The 20,710-nt window shown below is 44.0% G+C and overlaps 2 protein-coding genes across 3 annotated transcripts in view; one reads left to right on the plus strand and one right to left on the minus strand.

The window, feature by feature from the left end:
- Window positions 1-20,710, plus strand: part of FNDC3B (fibronectin type III domain containing 3B) — a 297,560-nt gene that overhangs the window by 193,958 nt on the left and 82,892 nt on the right. The gene's annotated exons all lie outside the window — the stretch shown is intronic.
- Window positions 4,795-13,621, minus strand: TNFSF10 (TNF superfamily member 10). Of its 2 annotated transcripts, XM_079315498.1 has the most exons (5): window positions 13,335-13,621; window positions 9,670-9,822; window positions 8,175-8,217; window positions 7,418-7,546; window positions 4,795-6,756 (listed from the first exon to the last, which is right to left on the minus strand). In XM_079315498.1, the coding sequence occupies exons 1-5, from the start codon at window positions 13,455-13,457 to the stop codon at window positions 6,308-6,310; spliced, it is 897 nt and encodes a 298-aa protein (XP_079171624.1). In that variant the 5' UTR covers window positions 13,458-13,621; the 3' UTR covers window positions 4,795-6,307. The 2 variants fall into 2 exon arrangements, with proteins under 2 accessions (XP_079171624.1, XP_079171625.1); XM_079315499.1 differs by lacking the exon at window positions 7,418-7,546 and having other exon boundaries at window positions 13,335-13,511.

The following is a 20,710-nucleotide window of genomic DNA, read 5'->3' on the forward strand; positions in this document are numbered from 1 at the left end:
CTCTCAGCCCTGTCCCCGCACACGCGGCCGGTCGCGCAGCCCTGGGTGCGATCGCTGCCTCCTCGCTCCTCTCTTTGCTCTGCCCTTGGATCTTGGCAGGAGCCCGGTCAGGCTCTAGTTCAGCGAAGCTGCTGCAGTCACCCGCTTCTACATGATTTACCTGCAATTAAATTTCGATTCAGCGTGTTACTGCTGTCCTCTGCTCTGCCCCTTGCAGGCACAGACGGAGCCGTGCTTCCCCAGCTGCCGACTCCTGTTGTACAAAAGGACAATACTGTACCCAAGAAATAAGATGTGAGCAGAACAAGGTGAGATCAGAGGTGGTAAAGTAACTTCCCACACATCTGTACAGGGTGTATCTCTCCACCTTTCCTCGTCCCCACGGATTGTAAGGGTATGTGTGCAGCAGCACAGTCCTTTTTCACTCCTATCTGTCTAGAGGGGCTGAATCTCTTCTGTCCCATCTCGCAGAGGGCAACCAGTGCTCTGAATCCACATTGGCATCTACCTTAACCATAGGAATGGTTTGGGTAGGAAGGGATGTTAAAGCCCATCCCATTCCTACACCTTGCCATGGGATGCCTTGCACTAGCCCAGGCTGCTCCAGGCTGCCCAGCTCAGCAGGGAAGCAGGTTTCTGCTGTTCCCCTGGCTGCACTCCAGCACTGGCATTCCCATTCCACGGCTGCAGGCCTTTGCTGGAGGGTAGATAGAGCACAAAGGTGGTGTGACACAATGCTGAGTTACTCTGCCTGTGCCTCTGAATGTGCCTGTGTGCTGTAATTTGTGCCTTCTGTAATAATGCAAGCATTAGTCTTATTGCCTTGTCCATATCCTAATTTGGATGATATATTTTTGCCATTTCACTGGAATCAGTATTCTCATTCCTGCTCGTGAACTGTGAGACAGTTTTGCAGCAAGTTACTCAACAGTTGCTAAATTTTATGAGGGATGGCTGCACATTATTGCAGTTGTAAAGGAAGAAGAGCCTAATGTACTTCTCACTTTACCCAGTTGCCTGCATAGCTGTGTTGCATGTTTCTGAATAAAAATCATGGGCTTTATGCCACTAAGACACCATTATTTGATATTAGAATTGTGTCCCCAGCCTAATTTATATTATGCTTTATATTATGGAACTGCTTCTGTGGTTAGGCTGCCAAATACTTTGCATTATTAAAGGAATTTTCTCACTCATTTTTTTAAATTTCTTTTCCCTAATACATTCTCAGACCAGTGGTGTTAGCTGCAGGACGTTGATATTTACCATAGAAAATGGCCTGAAGCTATAAATGTGACTTTCTATGTAGAGAGGATCCTTCATGAAACTCTGTTTTTGCTGAATTGTGTCTTGTCAAAAAAGACCATTTTTCTTTCCCCGGGGAGAGAAAAGTGTTTGGTTTGGGGTTTTTTTGTTATATTTTGTTCTTCTCCCCAGGAAAATGATTATTCTTTTCTAGAATAAAATCAAGTGCTCCACATAAGTAAGCACCAGATCTGTGCACTCCAGACAACCTGAGCTTGTAATGCAAAGATTTATCCCTGAATTCCTTGGGAGTTTCATGTGTTATGAGCCAATTGATCAGAACTGGCAGCTGTACTTCAAATCCAGCAACATTGATCTCCTTCTTAAAAGGGTATCACGAGTCAAGAGCTCTTCTGGCTGCTTTTCCTGCATGGGGCTGGGTCAGGGCCAGAAAAAAAATCAGTTGAGAGAGAAGAAAAGCAGCTTTAGTTTTCTTTTTTGACTTCTTTGGCAATATCAGGCCAAATTTGGATGGAATATAAAAATATGTCGTCCCACAAAAACTGCATAATGCATTCCTTCTTCAGCTTTGCCTATGCTGAAGGACAGTGGTGCAGATAGTGATGATAATAGAGGTAAGAACTGTGAGAGAAGATGGCTTTAGGCTCCCAAAAAAGTTGTCTACCAGCCCTCAGCTGCAAGAACATTAGTTTCATGTTGGCAACAATACAAGAGTGAAGTCATTGGTCTTACTGCAATGAGAGAAAGGAGCTGAAGTTAAGTACTTTTTATTCTATTTATCCACTGGTTGTAAGAGCAAACCAGATATTAAAAAGATAATTTAGAAAACACATTAAACTGGGCATTTACCTTTCATGGAACTCTTAAATTATTTCTGTTTCTCTTCAGTAGCTTCAAAGCTGCATTGAGCACCGGAGATGAGGTAGAAGAGTTTCTATTTGTGGAGTTTTGAGATCTCACTCCTTTGTTCCATTCTTTCAATTTTCTTCTCATCCAGTAAAGTTCTAATTCTTGTTTATATCAGTGTTTGTTGTCATGGAAATATCTGAAGGCTTTGAATCTACAATCATGATGTGTTTATTGTGGAGAGAAGAAACTGGAAAACAGACTTCAAGGTAGAGATTAATTTTGAAATGATGCGCCTCCAAAACTCAGAGAAAAGCAAATTCATTTTTTTATTATATCCAGGGACAGAAGGTGTTTTGACTGTTGTTATAAATATGGTTTAGAGCAGAAGGTAGCACCTGGTGTATGTTTTCAAAGGTTATGGTTTAGCAGCTCTCATCACTGAGGAGTGCTGATGGAATAGCAGTAATGCAGCTTAATAAAGGAAAACACAAAATGAGCTCAAATTACTTTACAGTTGTTTGTATGGCAGTATTATCTGCCAGCAGACTTCAAAACACTGCTAGTTTATTAATCAGCAAAGCTGTGCTCTGCAGTCACTAATTCAGAGGGTCAAACTCAGCTTTTGGCTGTGCTTGAGCTCAGTGTGTCACTGGGTCACAGCTGGGCATCTTGTCCCTGCTCCTCAGACTCTTTCCCCAGCTGGGCATCCTGTCCCTGCTCCTCAGACTCATTCCCAGCTGGGCATCCCGTCCCTGCTCCTCAGACTCATTCCCCAGCTGGGCATCCTGTCCCTGCTCCTCAGACTCTTTCCCAGCTGGGCATCCCGTCCCTGCTCCTCAGACTCATTCCCCAGCTGGGCATCCTGTCCCTGCTCCTCAGACTCTTTCCCAGCTGGGCATCCCGTCCCTGCTCCTCAGACTCTTTCCCAGCTGGGCATCCTGTCCCTGCTCCTCAGACTCACTGCCCAGCTGGGCATCCTGTCCCTGCTCCTCAGACTCATTCCCCAGCTGGGCATCCTGTCCCTGCTCCTCAGACTCTTTCCCAGCTGGCATCCTGTCCCTGCTCCTCAGACTCTTTCCCAGCTGGCATCCTGTCCCTGCTCCTCAGACTCTTTCCCAGCTGGGCATCCTGTCCCTGCTCCTCAGACTCTCTCCCCAGCTCCAGAGAGAGCCCTTGGTGTAGGGGTTCTACCATGGGCAGGGACACTTTCCACTATCCCAGCTGCCCATCCAGCCTGGCCTTGGACATTTCCAGAGATCCAGGGGCTGCCTCAGCTTCTCTGGGTGCTCTGTGCCAGCCCTCCCCACCCTGACAGGGAAGAATTCCTTCCCAATATCCCAATCCCCTGTCCTCTGGCAGTGTGAGTGCATTCCCCTCTGCCCTGTCATCCTGTGCCCTTGTGAAGTCTCTTTCCAGCTCCTTGGAGCCTCTGTAGGTCCTGGAAGATGCTCTAAGGTCTCCCAGAGCCTTCTCTTCTCCAGACTGAACAAACATCTTCTGCTGTAGTTTGGTAATGGGTAAAGATCAGATGTTTTGCTACTAAATAAGAATTCCCAGTGCTTAAATAATTGCTAAAGCCCAGAAATATGAGAGGTGCCTCAAGAGAAATGCTCTCTGGTCACAAGATCATTTTCAGGGATTTCTTCAGCCTGCTGCTTCCAGATGCTGTTCACCAAGTTATATGAAATTACACAATATGGCATTGCTCAATGGTTTGCATTTTGTCCTTTGCATTGCAACCATTTCTGGCATTTAGTGGATTATATCTGATAGCAATCAATGTCAGGGAAATTATTTAAGACAGGGTTGTTATGAAAGCCATAGGATGACACCAATAACTGTGAGACTAAATAACTGTTTAGTAAAAACATTTTATATAAAAAGGCATGTAGAAAAATTTACAATATTCACACGTTAATGGAACCTATCAAAATTTGCTACATATGTCATTCAGCATAAAGTGAGATGAAAAGTGTGAGTCAGAGCACAAACAGAACTTCCTATATTTTTCCATTCTTCTTCAAAGGTGTCCTGTCTGATATCCCTTGACAATGTTCCCCTAAGATAAGATCTGGCAAACATGCCTTCAGATCACTCATAAAATTATTATTTGGTGTGATTCCTGTTGCAATATGCTCTGCATGCAGAGACTAAGCCTGATATCAGGGGTGAGTCCTGTGCTGAAATCACCAGGCCCAGTCCATCTGCAAGGAGACCCCACAAAAGTCATTTCTCCAAGGTAACAGACATACAGATATACAGGGAATGGCTCTGTTCTCCAGCCTTTCTGGCAGGGAGGAAATTTCTGAATTAAACAATGAAATCAGAAATGAAAACTGTAGAAATGTTTTCTGTTCTCTGTCAAAACAGATGATTTGAGAAGGAGGCAAACCAAAGTGTTTCAGTAAACGGTGAGGAATTTCACATGTTTGATTGCCACTGAAAGCAGTGTGTGTGACACTGTTAAACAGCAGGCAGGAGTTAAAACTCATTATTTTCAGCTTACACTGGTGCGTTTCTTTGCCCTTACCTGCCAAAAGAAAAGTGCTCCTGAAATTCTTCTCTTGCTGCTCCAACACAGGTATTTAAATGGGCCAATGTAGCTGTTTGTCTGAATAGCCAGATGAACTCAGGGCTGCTGTCTGTAAACCCCCTGTTGCTGGCTGGGCAGGAAGATGAACAATTCCTGTTTACTGGTGAGGCCCTTGTGCAGGGGCTGCTGTGATTTAATTACCAGAGCATGCAGGTGAATGGGAGGGTTCCCACGGCAACCCCAGTGCATTCAAAAAACAGACTTTAAAAAAAGCCAGACTTTATCCTGCCATCACTCTGTTGATGTAAAGTAACATTTGCAGAACTGTCCTCCTTTCCCTCCAATTTTTATTTTTGTTTTACCTTTCCCACTGTTTCCTCCAAATCTGGGCAAAATGCATTCATAGTGCAATTTGCTATTCCTCCACTGACAATGCTACAGATGAGCTGATTTACACAACCTGACTTTTGCTATGCACTGAGCCAGTAACTTTCAAATCCTTTTAATACAAAATAGTCATTTTCATAGAGTTAAAAAATATACTGTTCATTTATAAAAAAATGTATTTTACAAAAAACATAGTGAAAAATTCCGATTCCTAAAAATAAAATCAAATATTTACAGCATTACCTAAATAAGCAGCATTTTTGTAAGTACAGATAGTTGTCCCTGCTTTCCTTAAAATGTCAGTCATTGGGGTGTGTTATTCTACATTACATCCTCCCAAACATAGACCAGTACAAATAAACATGGAAGAATCTTGTCATGCCTAACTTGCTGCAAATTTCTCACAGAATTCAGTATTTACAGAAACCCACCTCTTTTTTTCTGGATCCAGTTCTTGCTGTCAGCAAGTCTAACAGCAACTGCATTACTGAACTTACTGGGAGCCTGGTGGGATGTCTACAGCACAGTAATTAAGTAAATAGGCACTGTTACAAAATGCTGATCAAAACACAGATTGATTTCAAAAGCTCCTCACTGCCATTCCAGCAGCTGTTCTTATGTACAATATCCCACACAAGACAAATGTGTTTACTCAAGACATGATTCTGGAGATGCTTAAGCACATACTTAATTTCAAGCATGTGGATACCCTGATGTAGTCAGACTGTTTGTGTGCTTAAAATTAATCAGGTGCTTAAGTGCTTTGTTAGATGAGATGAAGATGTGCAGCTCCTGCAAAACTCCTGTTCAGAAAACTTCTGGAGATACTCTACAGACACTTGGGCAATGTATGTACAAAGGTTCCTGGCACATTCAAGAAAGAGTCCTAATGGAGACCACAAATAAAATTTGATGTCCAGTAGCCTTGAGTGACCAGACCTGGAGCATCAGCCATCCCTTGTGCCACAGCTGAGCCAGTCTGGAGCATCTCTGCTGCAGGTGAGTGCTCACCTGCCCAGGGTTCTGGCCAAAGGTATCACCTGTGAATCCTCACACACTCCCAGCCTGGCTGCCTGTGCCTGCACAGAGCCTTGCCACCCACAGCCAGCTGCTGCTGCTGCTCCTGGCTGCTGGGACAGAACGTGGTGAGTAAGGGCAGGCTGCTCTTGTTGGTGTCCATACAGCTTTTGCTTGTTATCTCCTATTTCATAGGAATTCAAGCTGTCCTTGACTAGGAAAAACTGGGCCATTTGGGATCATGATTTTCATGTTCTAACTGACCATAAAGGCTCCAAAAAAACTTGCTTCTTTGTCCATGTCAACTATGTCACTGTTGCTGACAGAGACAAAAATCCTGTCCTCTCTCTTCAGCTGAAACACACCACCTTGATAGATGGAGTAGAGTCCATATTGTGCCTTTTTAGACCAGCAGCTTGTCCTTGCACTTTTCATGAGCAAAATGGGCTCAGGGTAGTTAGTCAGTTTGTAAACATACTGGACAAGCTGTTTGGGGTTTTTGATTTGTCCCAACGAGTCTGAGTCCTCGTTCTCCTCCTCACGGAAGCGGAAGTAAATTTGTGAGTAGATGTAATAAAAGCCTGTCTGGGGTATCACTAACTCGCCATTTCTCAGCTCCACATTGTAAAGGAAGGAGTGGCCTTTTCTTGATGATTCCCAGTTGTTTATTTTGTGTCCATTTCCTCTTCTGGGCAAGGGGTTTACTTGAGGGGAAAAAAAAAAAAAAAAAAAGAGAGATGTTAACTTAAAAAACAGGTGGTGAAGCCAAGTGTCTGCTAGCTGAAGAGCCTTGTTTTTAATAATAAAATAAGGAAACCTGCTCTTCCCAGCAGTTCATTAGATCCATTCTCAACAATTTGATGGTATGTAAGAAAGCTTTATGTGGGAATTAACATGAACTGCCTTTAATATTTGTGGTCCCAAATAAGGAGAAAAAAATTATGTTTTTACTTAGTAACAAAGTTAAAATATCCATTAGTGTCTGATACCCTTGGAAGCTGCAGAGAGCCAAGCAAGCCCTTCATTAACATGGCCTGAATGTCAAATCTCTCCTGTCTCACATTTCTACTAGGTCTGTCACCATAGCAGCTGGGACTCACACAACCAACAGGAGCAAAGGAAAGAAAAGAGGAAAACTTAACACTAGGAAGGATATTTCACTTTCTTTTCCCCCCATAATGAAGGTTCCAAAAGAAGAGTTATGAAGGCACCCAGAGGAAATGGGTACCCAATATCTGGGACAAGTTTGTTCCCTACCCTACCTCAACACAAGTACTAAAAGGTGTCTGCAAGCAGCGAGGCTGGCAGTGGGAGAGCACTTTCAGTAGTGTGTGGTGTTTAGGTGCTGCTGGAGTGTGTCCTTACTGCGAGGGGCCAGGGAGCTCCTGCTGCTGCTGCTGCTGCTGCTGCTGCCCGTCAGGTGCGCGGCGATCCTGCGCGCGGCTGCGCGCGGCTGCTGCCCCTCGGCGCGCGGCAGGGTCAGCGTGCTGCCCACTGCAGGAAACACACCACATCAGCACTGCAAAACACCCCTACAGCTGAGCTGACTGCACTGAACAGCTGTGCCGCTTGCACTGAATCACGGGCTGGTGGATAATTATTGGTTAATAAGGCTCCAATTCTGCTTTTACTCTTGCTCGTGAAATGTCTTTCTCTGCCTCTCTGTTCCCCTTTTTTCTCCTCCCTCTGCCTTCAAGTTATCAACAAACAAAACAACCCATAGTATTCAATTTCATGGTTAAATATTCCTGGTCTCCCTGTGAATTGTTGTAATGCTTTCAACCCAGCATCTTTAGTGTGAGCTTCAGCAGAGCTGCTCCTTCACTGATCTCTGCAGCCCTGTGCTGCATGTTCCAGGAGCTGGGGTGCTCAAACATCCCCCATGACACGTGGGACTGAGCTCTAAAGGCTGAGTCCACCTTGGTTACCTTGCTCTAAACACTTGACAGTAATTCTGGCTCCTGAAAATTTACCTGCTAGTAATAAGTAATCATTTTTTTGATGACTTGATGCCAGTACAAGATCTTAGTCAGTTTTCTGCACTTTTACAAAATCAAGTCATTATACATCAAGTGCCACTCGTGGCTCCTTTTTACCACAGTTAATAAAATTATTACAATACCATTGATTGCAGATATGTTTTCCTCGTAGTTTCTTGACATCATCTGAAACAAACACAGTGAAAATAAATTAGTTTGTCAGCTAGGGCTGACAGGAGCAGGAAAAAGATACACCTTTTTTTACTCATGAACAAAGGGGACTCTGGATTTGATCAACAAAGGGGGGAAAAGGCACCTATTAATTTGTTGTAATAAAGAATTTCTGTGTTTACAGCTTTTAGGTAATTAAATACATGGGAAAACAGGAGCTCAAGCATAAGTCTGTTGGAAAAATCTGAATCTCATGCTTCTCTCAAATAAGAGAAGTGTCCAAACACCAGCTTCTATTTGCAGAATACTGGGCAGTATGAACTATAGGGTCTTAGATCTGAGGAATTAAATTAAATTTATTTTTATACCTCTACCTATCTACCTAAGCTCTTAATCCAGCATATTTTACTTTGTGCATTGCCCTTCTTCATAACTGTTTGCTGAAACAAACCAGTTTAGTATTGACAGAGGTGCAGCAGCAGCAAGTGTGGTGATGATTTACCTGGGTGGTTAATAAGGCCTATATCACCAATTATTGATGGGTTTTGTCCTGACACATTTCTATTTATCCATCTCTCCTAACAGTAATAGTAGTATTATTGTAATTGTAACTTATTTCTGGCACCCAGGCTACCTTTTCATAAGCAATCAGGGAGCTAGTAGGTGTATTGGATGTGCAGACATCTACCAACTAAAACAATGCTTTAGTGCATAGAACAGTGCAGAAGTTCAGGGACTTCACTTCACTTTGGCTGCCATCAAAGGAGCCCAGATCTCTGAACACAAATAGAGAATCTGTTTTGGACTGCAAGACCTGTTTTTGCCAGGAAATTTCATCTAGAAGAGAATTTCTACGGATGAGCTTGTTTATGTGCTGGAGATGGGATTTTGAAAGCCATTCCAGAAGATTTTAGCCACTGTGATTTTTCAGCCAGACTGACTTTGTTCTCTGTAGCCAAAATTATCTGTATTGTGTGTAAGTCACGCAGGAGCTGCTCTTTGGGAAGGTGCTGTGCCTGATGCTGTGTGCTCACTTCTCTTTCCTCACCACTGCATCACACAGCTCCTGACTGGACCACTCTTTAGGCACCTTGGTGCTCTCCCTGTGTTACATTTAATCTCCCTTTCTCTCCCCAGCCTCCCCATATTTCCAAAGAGGCAGTGACAGCTCTGATAGCACCATCATTTGTATGCTCAAGTAGAAAGCCTTTACCCTGAGGTATTTCAGACAAGCCAACCTATCAGTGGAATTTGCTTAGTAAAAGCTGATATTATTTGCTTTATTGTTTCCTGAATGCAGTGAAACCACTTTCATGGGTTGTTTTTTTCCTTTCCTTCAGTGCAAGCACTCTGCAGCTGGAGCTGTAGCCTGACAATTGCTTTGCAATAAAACAATCTGAACGTCTTTTATTCTGCTATTAGGACTCCTTCAGCTGGAACACCACCAAGCACACTGCTCCCAAATACCTTTTTAATTAACTTTCCCAGGTGCCACTTTACTTGCCAGCAGGGATCAGCCTCTCTGTCCTGGCTTTCCATGAGATCCAAGTTTTGGATGGAGTCTCCGATCTGCTCCGCGCTGAGACAAGCGACGCCGCTCCTGGAGTACGAGTCCTGCAGCTGCAGCACAGGAAAAACAGCATTTGGTATCCATGTTTTTGCAGCTGTGGTATGTCACTAGATTCACCAAATGCTAAAAAACACACTTCCTTTTCTCTAGAGCATTTGCTAGTATGGTGCAAGTAGGGCTACATGAACAAGAGGATTTAATTCACCCTGACCTGACGTATTTAAGTATGAGGGCACACCTCACATGAAAAAATATGCTTGGATTATCTCCATGGACATAAATCTGGTATCCAGTATTCAACTTAATAGGCTTTGTGAAAATACAACACCTAAATCCCTGATGTTGGAAATTCTTTAGATTCTCTAGTTCTGCATAAAAAAACATTTCTTTCGCACAATATTTTTTTTTTATTGATGACTAAATCAAATACTAGAATTTAGAAGTATTTTCTATGCAGTCTTTTCAGCCAATTGCATTTATAATCCAGACCTTTGCTCTTATATATATTTGTACCATATCCTCACCATATCTAGTTTGTGGTCTCTTTTATAGTGAAATAACACTTGAGTCCAAATAAAATCATAATGCTAGATGGTTTTGACATGAAAATATCAAATATCTGTATCCTCTACTCATGGAGAAAACTTTTTTTTTTTAATTTTCTGAGATTGAAGAGTTGGCAGAACTCCTTCTGGCTCCAAGGGAATGTGACTGGGAGTGTTTTCCTAGTGGAAAGCTCTCCCCAAGCTCCCTGTGGATGTGACTCCAGCTGGCGCTGTTGGGCAGAGTGGGAGCACAGAACCTGAGAGCAGCTCCTTGTTTGCCTTGAACTGGGCTCCTGCTGCACCAGCTACAGACTGCTCAGGCTTGTGGAGCCAGCAAAGCACTGCAGCAGCTTGGAGGAAGCAGCAGGAAACATGCAGAGCATTCAGATGCAATCCTGGTAACAGCATGTAAATTTCACTTTTTTGTTGTGGTAGAGAAGCATTGTTTGGTTTGCTATACTGATGGTTTTTTTTTTCTGTTTTTTCTACAAGTACCAGTTTTTTTAGCTGCCTTTGAGACTGGGGAATTGAAAGCAACAAATGGATTTCCTCTTTCACACTCCATGCTTTTTCTGGCTGTTAGAAAACAAAGAGAGAGATTTCCTGCTACAGGGGGAGGAGAGTTCGCCTCCTTCAAGTCCCACCTTCAGTTTGCAGCAGCAGATTCCACTGAGCTTCAGCTAGTATTTGAAATTATGTATTTTGTAGGCAGCAGAAGGAAAAGGGTGTTTGTGAGGGTTTCTGTGTCTTTGCCAAGGAGTACAATGGTATTTTAAAGTCAGGTTTCAAGAACTCTAAGTGATTAATATTATGTGCTCATTGAGGTAAAACTACAAGCTCTGACTGATTTAACTATACAATGAGCTTCTATAAAAAAGTAGTTTGACGAGTTTAAGAAAAAAAGCCAAACATAAGCAAGTTGTGAGGTTACTGTTTATTCTCCTGCAGACTTGTCACAGCTCTGCCCTCCCATCTGGGAGCAAAGTCCTGTGCCTCTGCCTCCACCTTACCTGCTCACTTTTCCCCAAAACAGGTTTACTCTCTTGGCACTGGACCCTGACTTTGTATGCAGTTTGAAATCCTATGGGAATGCAGCCTTACAGCAGCACATTATGGAACTGAGGGACTGGAACTTCTCTTGTAAGATTTACTCAAATGAGGTTTATCTGCAGCACTGAACCCTTTGAGGACATGACTCCTGCAGGAATCTTACCTTAGAGCCTCTCTCCTATGTTAGGAGTGGTTATGGACTGTTTTGAAGCAGAAGGAAGCCAGAGGTTGTTTTCATTGCCCTGTATCCTGAACTATAAGAACTTTATTGTCTCAGTACTTCCTCTTAACTGTTAAACAAATGTCCTACTCCTAGTCCTAATCATGTTACTACAGTAGTAGACAAATCCTGCTAGTTACTAGCATGCTTTTTGTAAGGATGGAAATACCTGCAGTCTGTGCAGCCACAGTCATTTGGTGAAGGTGTAGAAATGCAAGTATTGTTAACAAAAAAAGGGAAGAAAAATGTGCACACAAAAAAATCATAGTTTACCTGCAGAGATTTATTCCACATGCACCATGTGGATGTGGGGTAGCAGCCTGTGCCTAGATGAGGATTTTCCTGTTTATTGTGCACCAAATGGCACATGCAGGAATATGTGGTTAAGGTAACCCCTCCAGAGCCAGCAGCCTTTGTTTGCAGCAAAGCACAACTTCAGTTTGGACAGATTTATCCCTTCACAACAAATGCAGCCTTGCTACTCTTCAGAAACTATGAGTTGTATCTTGGGCAAGTCCCTGGATTATGGTTGTGTCCCAGGTGTATATGTTTAAATAGAGGGAAGGAAAAGATAAGTGTTATTACTAACTACTTAGATTGGCATGTTTGTTAGTAAAGGACTCTGAACTGTGTGCATGAGAATCCTTCCATGTATTTTTCTTCATTAGCAATCATGTAACCTGATTTCATAAAGTAAGCACATTTCTGTGGCTCCCCCACTGGTCAGCCACAGCTATAAATTCAGCAGGAAAATCTGTTTTATACATTATTAAAGTATGAGCATTGGTTTCTATTGCAGAACATTGCACACCCTCTGCCTCACAGAGAACTCTGACATCTCAGAAGACTCCAGCTATTAAATCAATAAATACATATATAAATGTATATATGGAATGGAATAAATACATATATAGCATAACATGCATATCTACATTATTATCAATAATGTAATTATTTATGCATTACTGAGTGCATATATATACACAACAGTAATTCACATTTATGCAACACTTTCTGAAGCTGTATATGTACAGAACACTTACCTGCAGGTAGTTTACCTGTGTGCCAGGACTAACAACATCCAGGCACAACTTAGAGCAGGACAGTCAATTTGGGATAAGACACTGATGGAAACCCTGAGTAACAAGGGGCCTTGAAAAGCAGGGCTACACACACACGGGTCTATCAGCTAAATTCAACTTTCCTGGAGTGTAAATCATCCTTTGCAAGAAGAGGGAAGAGTTAAGCAGCAGCTGGCAGACCTCAAGGGAGGCTGCCGGGAGACTAAAGCATCTAGACTATACAATGGGTTTTTTATAAGTTATTCCGGGGAATTCAGCGGTGTTTGCCGTCTGGTGCAGTTCCTTTAGAGCTAGTCATTAAAACTATGTATTGTCCTACAGGAAGCATCCACGAGGCATTTGAGCTTTCCCAATCCTCCTCGGCTGTGCAGCGCCTGTTCCACCCCAGCACCGCAAAAGTGATGAGATGGCGAATTTGCGCTCTAATGGGAAACACATTTCGGGCTAAATGGCAGAGCTTTGTTTTCTCGAGCCGGACGCCGTGTGTGTGCCCGGCTGTGCCCTCCTCTCCCCGCTCACACCCTCCGCACAAAGGGAGCGGAGCTCTTTGTCCAGCCCAGGGATGCTCTGGCATCGCCCCCCGAGCCGGGCTGTCCCGGGGGCAGGGTCCCCCCGCCGCTCAGCCCCGCACAGACCCGCTCAGCCCCGCTCAGCCCCGCACAGACCTGCCGGAGCTCGCTGGTGAAGTACAGGAAGGTCACGGCCACGCACACGGACTGCAGCAGCACGGCGGCCACCAGCACGGCCCCGCAGCTCTGCGCGGGGCTGGGGCCGCCCGCCGCCAGCATCCTGCGGCTGCCGGGGCTCCGGGGGCTGCCGGGGGCTGCTCGGGGCTCCGGGGGCTGCTCGGGGCTGCTTTGGGCTCCCGGGGCTGCTTTGGGCTCCCGGCCGCTGTCCCGTGGCGAATGCACCCCGCGCCCAGCCCGCCCCGCCGGGCATGCAGCGGGCGGAGCGGGGCGGAGGGACCCTCCCTCTGTCCTGTCCCTCCCTCTCCTCCGCTCTGTCCGTTCCCGCCTGTTTTGTCTCTCCTCTCCTTGCTTTCCCTCTGTCCGTTCCCGCCCTGTTTCCCCTGGATTTCCTCCCTCTGCCGCCGCTTTTTCCGCCTCCCGAAGAGCGGGATGCGCGGGTTTGCGGTCACTGCTCAGCGCTGCTGCAGCGTCTCCGAGCAAACTCTCTGGGAGTTTCCTGAATGTGAGATGTGTAACAGAATCTTAGAATCACAGATTGTTTTGGGTTGGGAGATACCTTAAAGTTCAGCTCGTCCAACCCCAAAGACGGGCAGAGACACCTTCCACTGTCCCCAAGCCCCATCCAGCTTGACCTTGGGAATTTTGGAGCATCCACAGCTTCTCTGGGCAACCTGTGCCAGTTTTTCACCACCCTAAGTGTAAAAATCTTTTCATTGTAAATAACTTCTTTTTTATACCTAATGTGAATCGACACTCCTTCAGTTTAAAACCATTATCTCTTGTTCTACTGAAACTGACCCTGCTAAAAAGTCTGTCCCTGTATTTTTCATAAGCCTCTTTCAGGTACTGAAAGGCTTCATTGAGGATTCCCTGGAGTCTTATTCAGCTGAACAAACCCTATTTTCTCAGCCTTTTTTCACATGAGAGGTGTTCCAGCCCTCTGAGCATCATCTGCTTCACTCCAACAGATCCATGTCCTTCCTGAGCTGTCCTAACCTGTCCTGTCCTCTGCAGCTTCTCCTGTAGAGCTGGTCCATCACAGAAAGGTGCTGGTGAGCCAAAAACCAGTGCCAGGAGCTCCTTCCCAATGCTACCAGTGCTTCTACACCCTGGTCATGACATGATTATTGCCACAATACATGGACATCAGGTATATTTTGAGCTTGCTGTATCTGTTGGCATTTTGGGGTTTGTTTGTTTGGTTTTCAAATCTCTAAGGCTCCTTCTTGCAAACTTTTCTCCAAATTGTTCCACCCAGATAGATGTTTTCCAAAGGCATGTCCGTGCTTTAGGGTGTGTCCATTAACTTTCCCTGGGGCTCTGACACATTCACCTCACACAGACTGTTATAAGCAAATTCATAATTTTCTGCTGATTCTTTTAAATCAGGTAGTGCCTCTGCTGACTGTGCAGCCATGGAAAACTGGGATTTGTAATCCAAGTGCAGACATTTGACTCAGGTCACTTCCATGCTGCTGGCTGCAGGATGGGATGAAATTTTGGCTGCTGCTCAACATCTGCAACCTGAATGGCAGGATGCAGGTGGGAGTTCTCTGTATAATTACAGGAGAAAATTAAAATCAAGATCTCTTAATCTCCCCTGACTAGTGAAGTAATCTTTAGAAGGCGTAACTGCACTGTGTTCAGCCATTTAGAGGAGAATTAATTGCTTTTTCTTCCATCATAATGTAACAAAATAACCCCCCACTCCCTGTTCAACGTGGCAGCAGACAGTTTATTTGTCTGGCTCTTTGAGACATTCAATCTGTGTGCCAAAGCAGTTCAGATCTGTCTAATTCCAACACAAAGTCAGATGGAGAAGATTACTTCTCAAAAGTGAGCTCATGGTCCCCTCCTATGCCTTGTCAGGAGAGTCACTGTGGCACTTTGGACTCCTCCTGCTTCGTTTATCAAGGTTCGTAAATTCCTAAGAAGGAAATTACATCTGGGAGAGACACGTGAAGAATTAGATAAAAAACAGCAAGCTGACCTGGATGAAGTCTCCTGCCTGCTGAAGGGAGCTTTTGTGGCTGTTCATTCTGATTGTTTAGGGAGGTTCTATATCATTTGAAGGAGTTTCCTTTCAAAAAGAATGGAAACAAAAGTGAAAGAGATCCAGTACACTACAGAGCACTCTTGTTCACTCAGTCAGGAGTTGGCTTGGATTCTGTTTTTCCAGCCCCTTCATGGCTTTTTCCTCACCCTTTCAACTTTTAACAGAATTATTTTGTAGGTTAACATACCAATTGAGGAAAGATTTTTTTTCGAGATGCATATACTCATTTTGTTGCCCTCTACCAGGCATGGTCTGTGTGCCCCTGACTCATCATTTTAAATCCTCCATGGGTATTTCTGATTTAATACTTCTTAAATTAGTGCCAGTCTTGCGAGGCAAAATTAATGAAGTATGATTTGAAAAGAGCAATGGGAAAAGCAGACTCAAATCCATCTCTTAAAAAAATTATGAGTTCACTATCTTTCTGAAGATTTAAGATCTGAAAATTTCATTACACAATGATAAACAGTTTCTGAGTTTCCACACTGACATAGAATACTCCAAAAGTGAAACTCCAACAATTTCCAGCACTGAATACACTTGAAAGTCTTTGCTACTTTCAATGTTCGCTTTCCTGGAATTAATTTTTGTCTCTAATAAGTGTAAGCTTATACTGAAAATAATTTGTTTTGAAGGTTCCAAGAGTTAAAAATGAGTGTTTTGATGAAATTTTGCCACGGTAAACCTGGGCCATTGACACCAGTGGGAAGGAATGATGTCAGTATGTTTTTAAACAGAACCAAGTCACGTGTGTTTGTGTAGTGCTAGACCAGAGCATTTCCCCAACAAAACATCTGATACTTCCTGGCTCCTTCATCCTATTAAAGCTTACTCAGTGAGCCAGTTAATTAGAGATAAACCTTAATCAGTCCTGTGCACTTAGGATGTGTCACTTGGCATGTCAAGGAAGCACCAGGCAGGGGACCTGCCACCCTTGTCCCCCAGCAGTGTGACCAGTAGGAATATAAAATGGCTCTGAAAATGTGCAAAAATGAAGGTAGAGGGACTAGAAAAAGTCCTTCAGTTCCCATTCCTCAGTGATTGCAGTGATGAGGGTGATGAAGATGTTTTCAGGCAGGATGTTTTCCAAGGCAGACAAAGCAGAGCTGACTTTGTGGTTTGTAGCAGTTCTTGACTTTGATTTCTCTGCTGAGCAGCAAAGGGGGTCGTGTTTTTCATCCCAGCATGTAATTACAGTGCTGTAGCTGCAGAGGGGGAATGAAGCTGTTCCTCCTTGCCCCCAGCAGACACCTGAGTGCTGCTCTTGCTTTGCTGCTCCAGCTGTCAGTTCCCACAATGAAGCTGCTGCTTGTTTGGCTGTCAGAGCACAGTGGGAGGTTGCTGTCTCCTCTCCTTCCTGAAGGGAAAGGGAAGTCCCTGCCCAGCTCTGCAGCCTCCCAGTTCATCTCTGGGACACACTCAGCTTCAGAGCACAGGTCGTGAAGAGCCTCAGCCAGCTGAGCAGGCACAAGGAGGCTGCAGCCAGCACAGGGTTAACCTTGCAGTGCTTAGCCCTGCACATGTGCTGGACAGATCACATCTGGCTCCTGTGGTTTGTTCATTCCTTCATGGTCCCTGTGCCAGATTCCAGCCTCATGTTTTGCTGTCAGTTGTAAACCATCTCAAATCCATGAGTTCATTGTGATTTGTACTGTCATGGGATCAGGATCTATTTATCAGTGCAATACCCTTTTGGCCTATGGTGTTACAAAAACAACTGTAATGGTTTGGCTGGCTCAAAACACACCTATGAATTAAATTAGTCAGACCTGACATCTCTCTTTTAATGCCCCAAGCACTGGATTTGATACAAAAAGCAGGCAATATCTGTGCATGGGCATGTCACAATCATATCCAAAAGTGCAGTAGAAACAGTACTCCAGATCTAACTTTGAATCTCTCCATTTTGGTTTAGAAAATACTTTACTATAAATAAATATCTTTTGCCTGTTAATATACTGTATATATTTTAAGCATGTTTTTAACTTTGTCAGTTATATAGAGGCACTTCCAAAAGTATATTGTCCTTTATGAGTGCTCGTTATGAAATCTTTCTTTGAGAGATTTAGAATCATCAAATCACTGAATAGTTTGGGTTGGAAGGGAAAGTTCATCCAGTTCCAACCTCCCTGCCATGAACAGGGACACCTTCCACCATCCCAGGTTGCTCCCAGCCATTCCAACCTGGCCTTGGGCACTTCCAGGGATCCAGGAGCAGCCACAGCTCCTCTGGGCACCCTGTGCCAGGGCATCACCATCCTCACAGGGGAGAATTTCTTCCCTATATCCCATCTAAATCTGCCCTTTTCAGGTTGAAACCATTCCCCCTTGTCCTAACACTGGTATTTATTTAGCTTTTGAGCACCAGGGATTGTCACAAGGCACATCCCAGGAAAGCACCCAGGTGTTACTCACTGAATGAATACAGTTGGTTTCACTAAGGTGCCCTGACTCAAGATTCCTTCTCACAGTGGGGGTTTATTAACACAAATCATTCCCATGTCATTGTTTTAAGTAAGATTTATAGTGCCACAACAGAGAGTTTCTATTTGACAGGAAGGTCTCACATTTCAATGTTTCTGTTTGTCTTAGAGGGAAAGATTTTGGTTAAAGGAAAGTTTCTAAATACATCACTTTGGAATAATTGAAACTACTTTATCATTGTAATAATGTATGTGTTCATTGTAAGGGATACAATATGGGTACCTTAAATAAGGATACATTATTGAATACAATAATGTATTCATGCAAGGGATGCATGGTCCTGCTTTCCTGTATTCCCCAGAGATCCCTGAAGTAGCAGCAATTCCTTTAAACTGCAGATTCCAAAGCTGGACCTGGCCATGTGGCTGTTCCCTTATAACACAACCAGACTTGTGTGAAGCACTAGATGATGCTCCCTGGCCAGGGGAGCAAAGAGAATGTTTATAGATGCTCTTAAGTCTCTTTGTGTTACACTAACAAAGTGATAATGTTGAAATAGGTTCATTGCAGTCTCAGCTCTGGAGGGAGCTGTGACAAGATCCATAACACATCCCTCTGCCTCCACAACACTGCAGAAAGAGGAAGAATTGTCCCTGGCACACAGCAAAGCATTGCTATGCAATCAGCTTAAGCCTTGAAGCATGAAATTTGATTTTCTTTGCCATAGGTGAGTGCTTTTAAACTCCACTGAAAATGGAAGACAAATATTTCTCTTAAGGATGCCAATTGTGTATGCAGAGAAATTACTTTTTCTTTTGAGGCTTCTTCTCAGCAAAGCATCAGTCACACACCTGTCTATCTTCATCTGGGCTACAGATTCCTCCTGGGACAGATTAAAATCAGTAACAGGGCTGTAGGTAGAGAAATGAAGGAGATTTCTGTTCCCTTGGTGTGGGAATCTGCCATTGGCAGTCCTCTCTGCTGCTGGCATCACATCCAGCTCTGCTCAGATGTGCTCTCCCAGCTGGCAGCAAAATCCTGGGGATGCAGAGGAGCTGGGGAGAAGCAGGTGGGGATGATTTGTGCTTCCCTGAAGCCTCTTCCCTCTTCCTGGAAAACCAGGACATGACAGATTAATTGGATGGGCTGTGTCTTCTCTTTTCATTGAAAAAAAACATGGAGTGAATTAAATTCTTGATTATATCCAGGAGAATCTTGTTCTCCTGCTATCATAGAGAGGTTTCACCTACAATGTGTTTAATCTGTGTTGAGGATGTGTGGACTGGATTTTGCATTTAAATCAGCACAGTCCTCATGAGAACACACTGATGGAGTGGGGAAGAGGTTTGTTTGTATCTGCAGCTACTCATCTGCAGCAGGAGCACCACTGTGACATAGAAGGTGATACCCACTGCTGAGTGTGCACTTCCTGGGCTTATTCTGTGTCCTGCTGCTGTGGAGGCTTTGGGGCTGCCTGGTGGCTGCTTGGTTCTGAGGAGTGGCACAGACCTGGGCTGCTCTGATCCACAGCATGTGGATCCAGCTCCTGGATGATTGATCAAGTGCTGCCTATTTCACTCTACATACTACTGGAAGACACAAAGGTTCTTCCACTGTTTCATTTATGGCTGTTGAAAGACTTCATGGCAGTAGCTAGAAAAACTCCTCTGCTCAGTCTTCCATCCTCTGTGATCAGTATAAAAAATAGGGAATAACAAGAAGAGAATACAGCCATGAATATTTGTGGCTATTTTACCCTTAGGAAGAGAAATGGGGGAATTTCTGGAAGTGGCATGCAGTGACTCTCAGGCAAGAAACACTTCTAAATCCTTCAGTGTGAGGGTATCTGCAGCACCTCAAATGCAGTTCTTTTCAGCTTGACAGCTGTGTATTCAGGGGAGCTGGCTCAGGGACTAGCCAGATGAATCAGGGTTGTCCAGAGGCTTGTGAGCAGGAAACACAAGTCAGTGGAACCCCTGCAAGACAGGAGGAGCTTGAATTAGTGGTGGAGATTGCTGGGTTATCAGTTAGCTGGAGCAAAGCTCAAATGAAACCTTGGCTGTGGTGAATAAGCCAGTCACATCAGAGTGGTGATAAAAAATACACGTGCTGTCTGTTGTGAAGGTACTGGATAAATGTCAGTTGCAGACATTGCATTAGAATTTTGTGTATCTGCACCTCTGGTGACCAGTTGGTGTTTTCAGTGACACCCAACTGCACAGGTATTTGCTTTCTGTCCTGAAAATGGATCATTACAGGGAGGGAGCAGAAATTCCCCATAGCTGCTGCCAAAGAGAGCATTGAAACAGCTCTGGGGCCAGTTTGCCATAAGAACAGAGACTGAATTGATCTGGAGATGATAACAGATGGCAAATTTTGCCAGATGCAAGATGTTTCCTTGGCCTTGTACAGCACTGAAACTCAGTAAACAGAAAGAGCTCAAGAAGAATAGAAAGCAGAGCAGTCTCCTGGGTCAGTATGCATTTCAGTTTCATCATTCCTACTCCAAAGTTGTGTAATCTTTAACTGAAAAAAGACATTTATAAGTATAGCAATATTTAACCAAAAGCAAACTGCAGTGCACTTCATCGAGCTGCAGTGTATTTACTCTTGGACCTGGATTTTTAGCTTTTCCTCACTAATTTTCAACTTAAGCTAACATTGATTGGCAAAACAAGAACTTGAGTGTCTGGGAACAAAAATCAGACAGCAAACACTTCCCTGGGCTCTTTGAAGCAGGATTTCCTTATTTATGTGGAAAGCAAGTTGAAAAGGGCTCCTGACAATAAATATCTACTATGAAAAATCTTAAGGTAATCTTAAACCTTAAGAGAACATTTTTTTTAAACCCCACTGGTTTAAGAGCTAGTGA

Source organism: Erithacus rubecula (genome assembly GCF_903797595.1).
Source record: "Erithacus rubecula genome assembly, chromosome: 11".
In the NCBI taxonomy this organism is placed as follows: Eukaryota; Metazoa; Chordata; class Aves; order Passeriformes; family Muscicapidae; genus Erithacus; species Erithacus rubecula.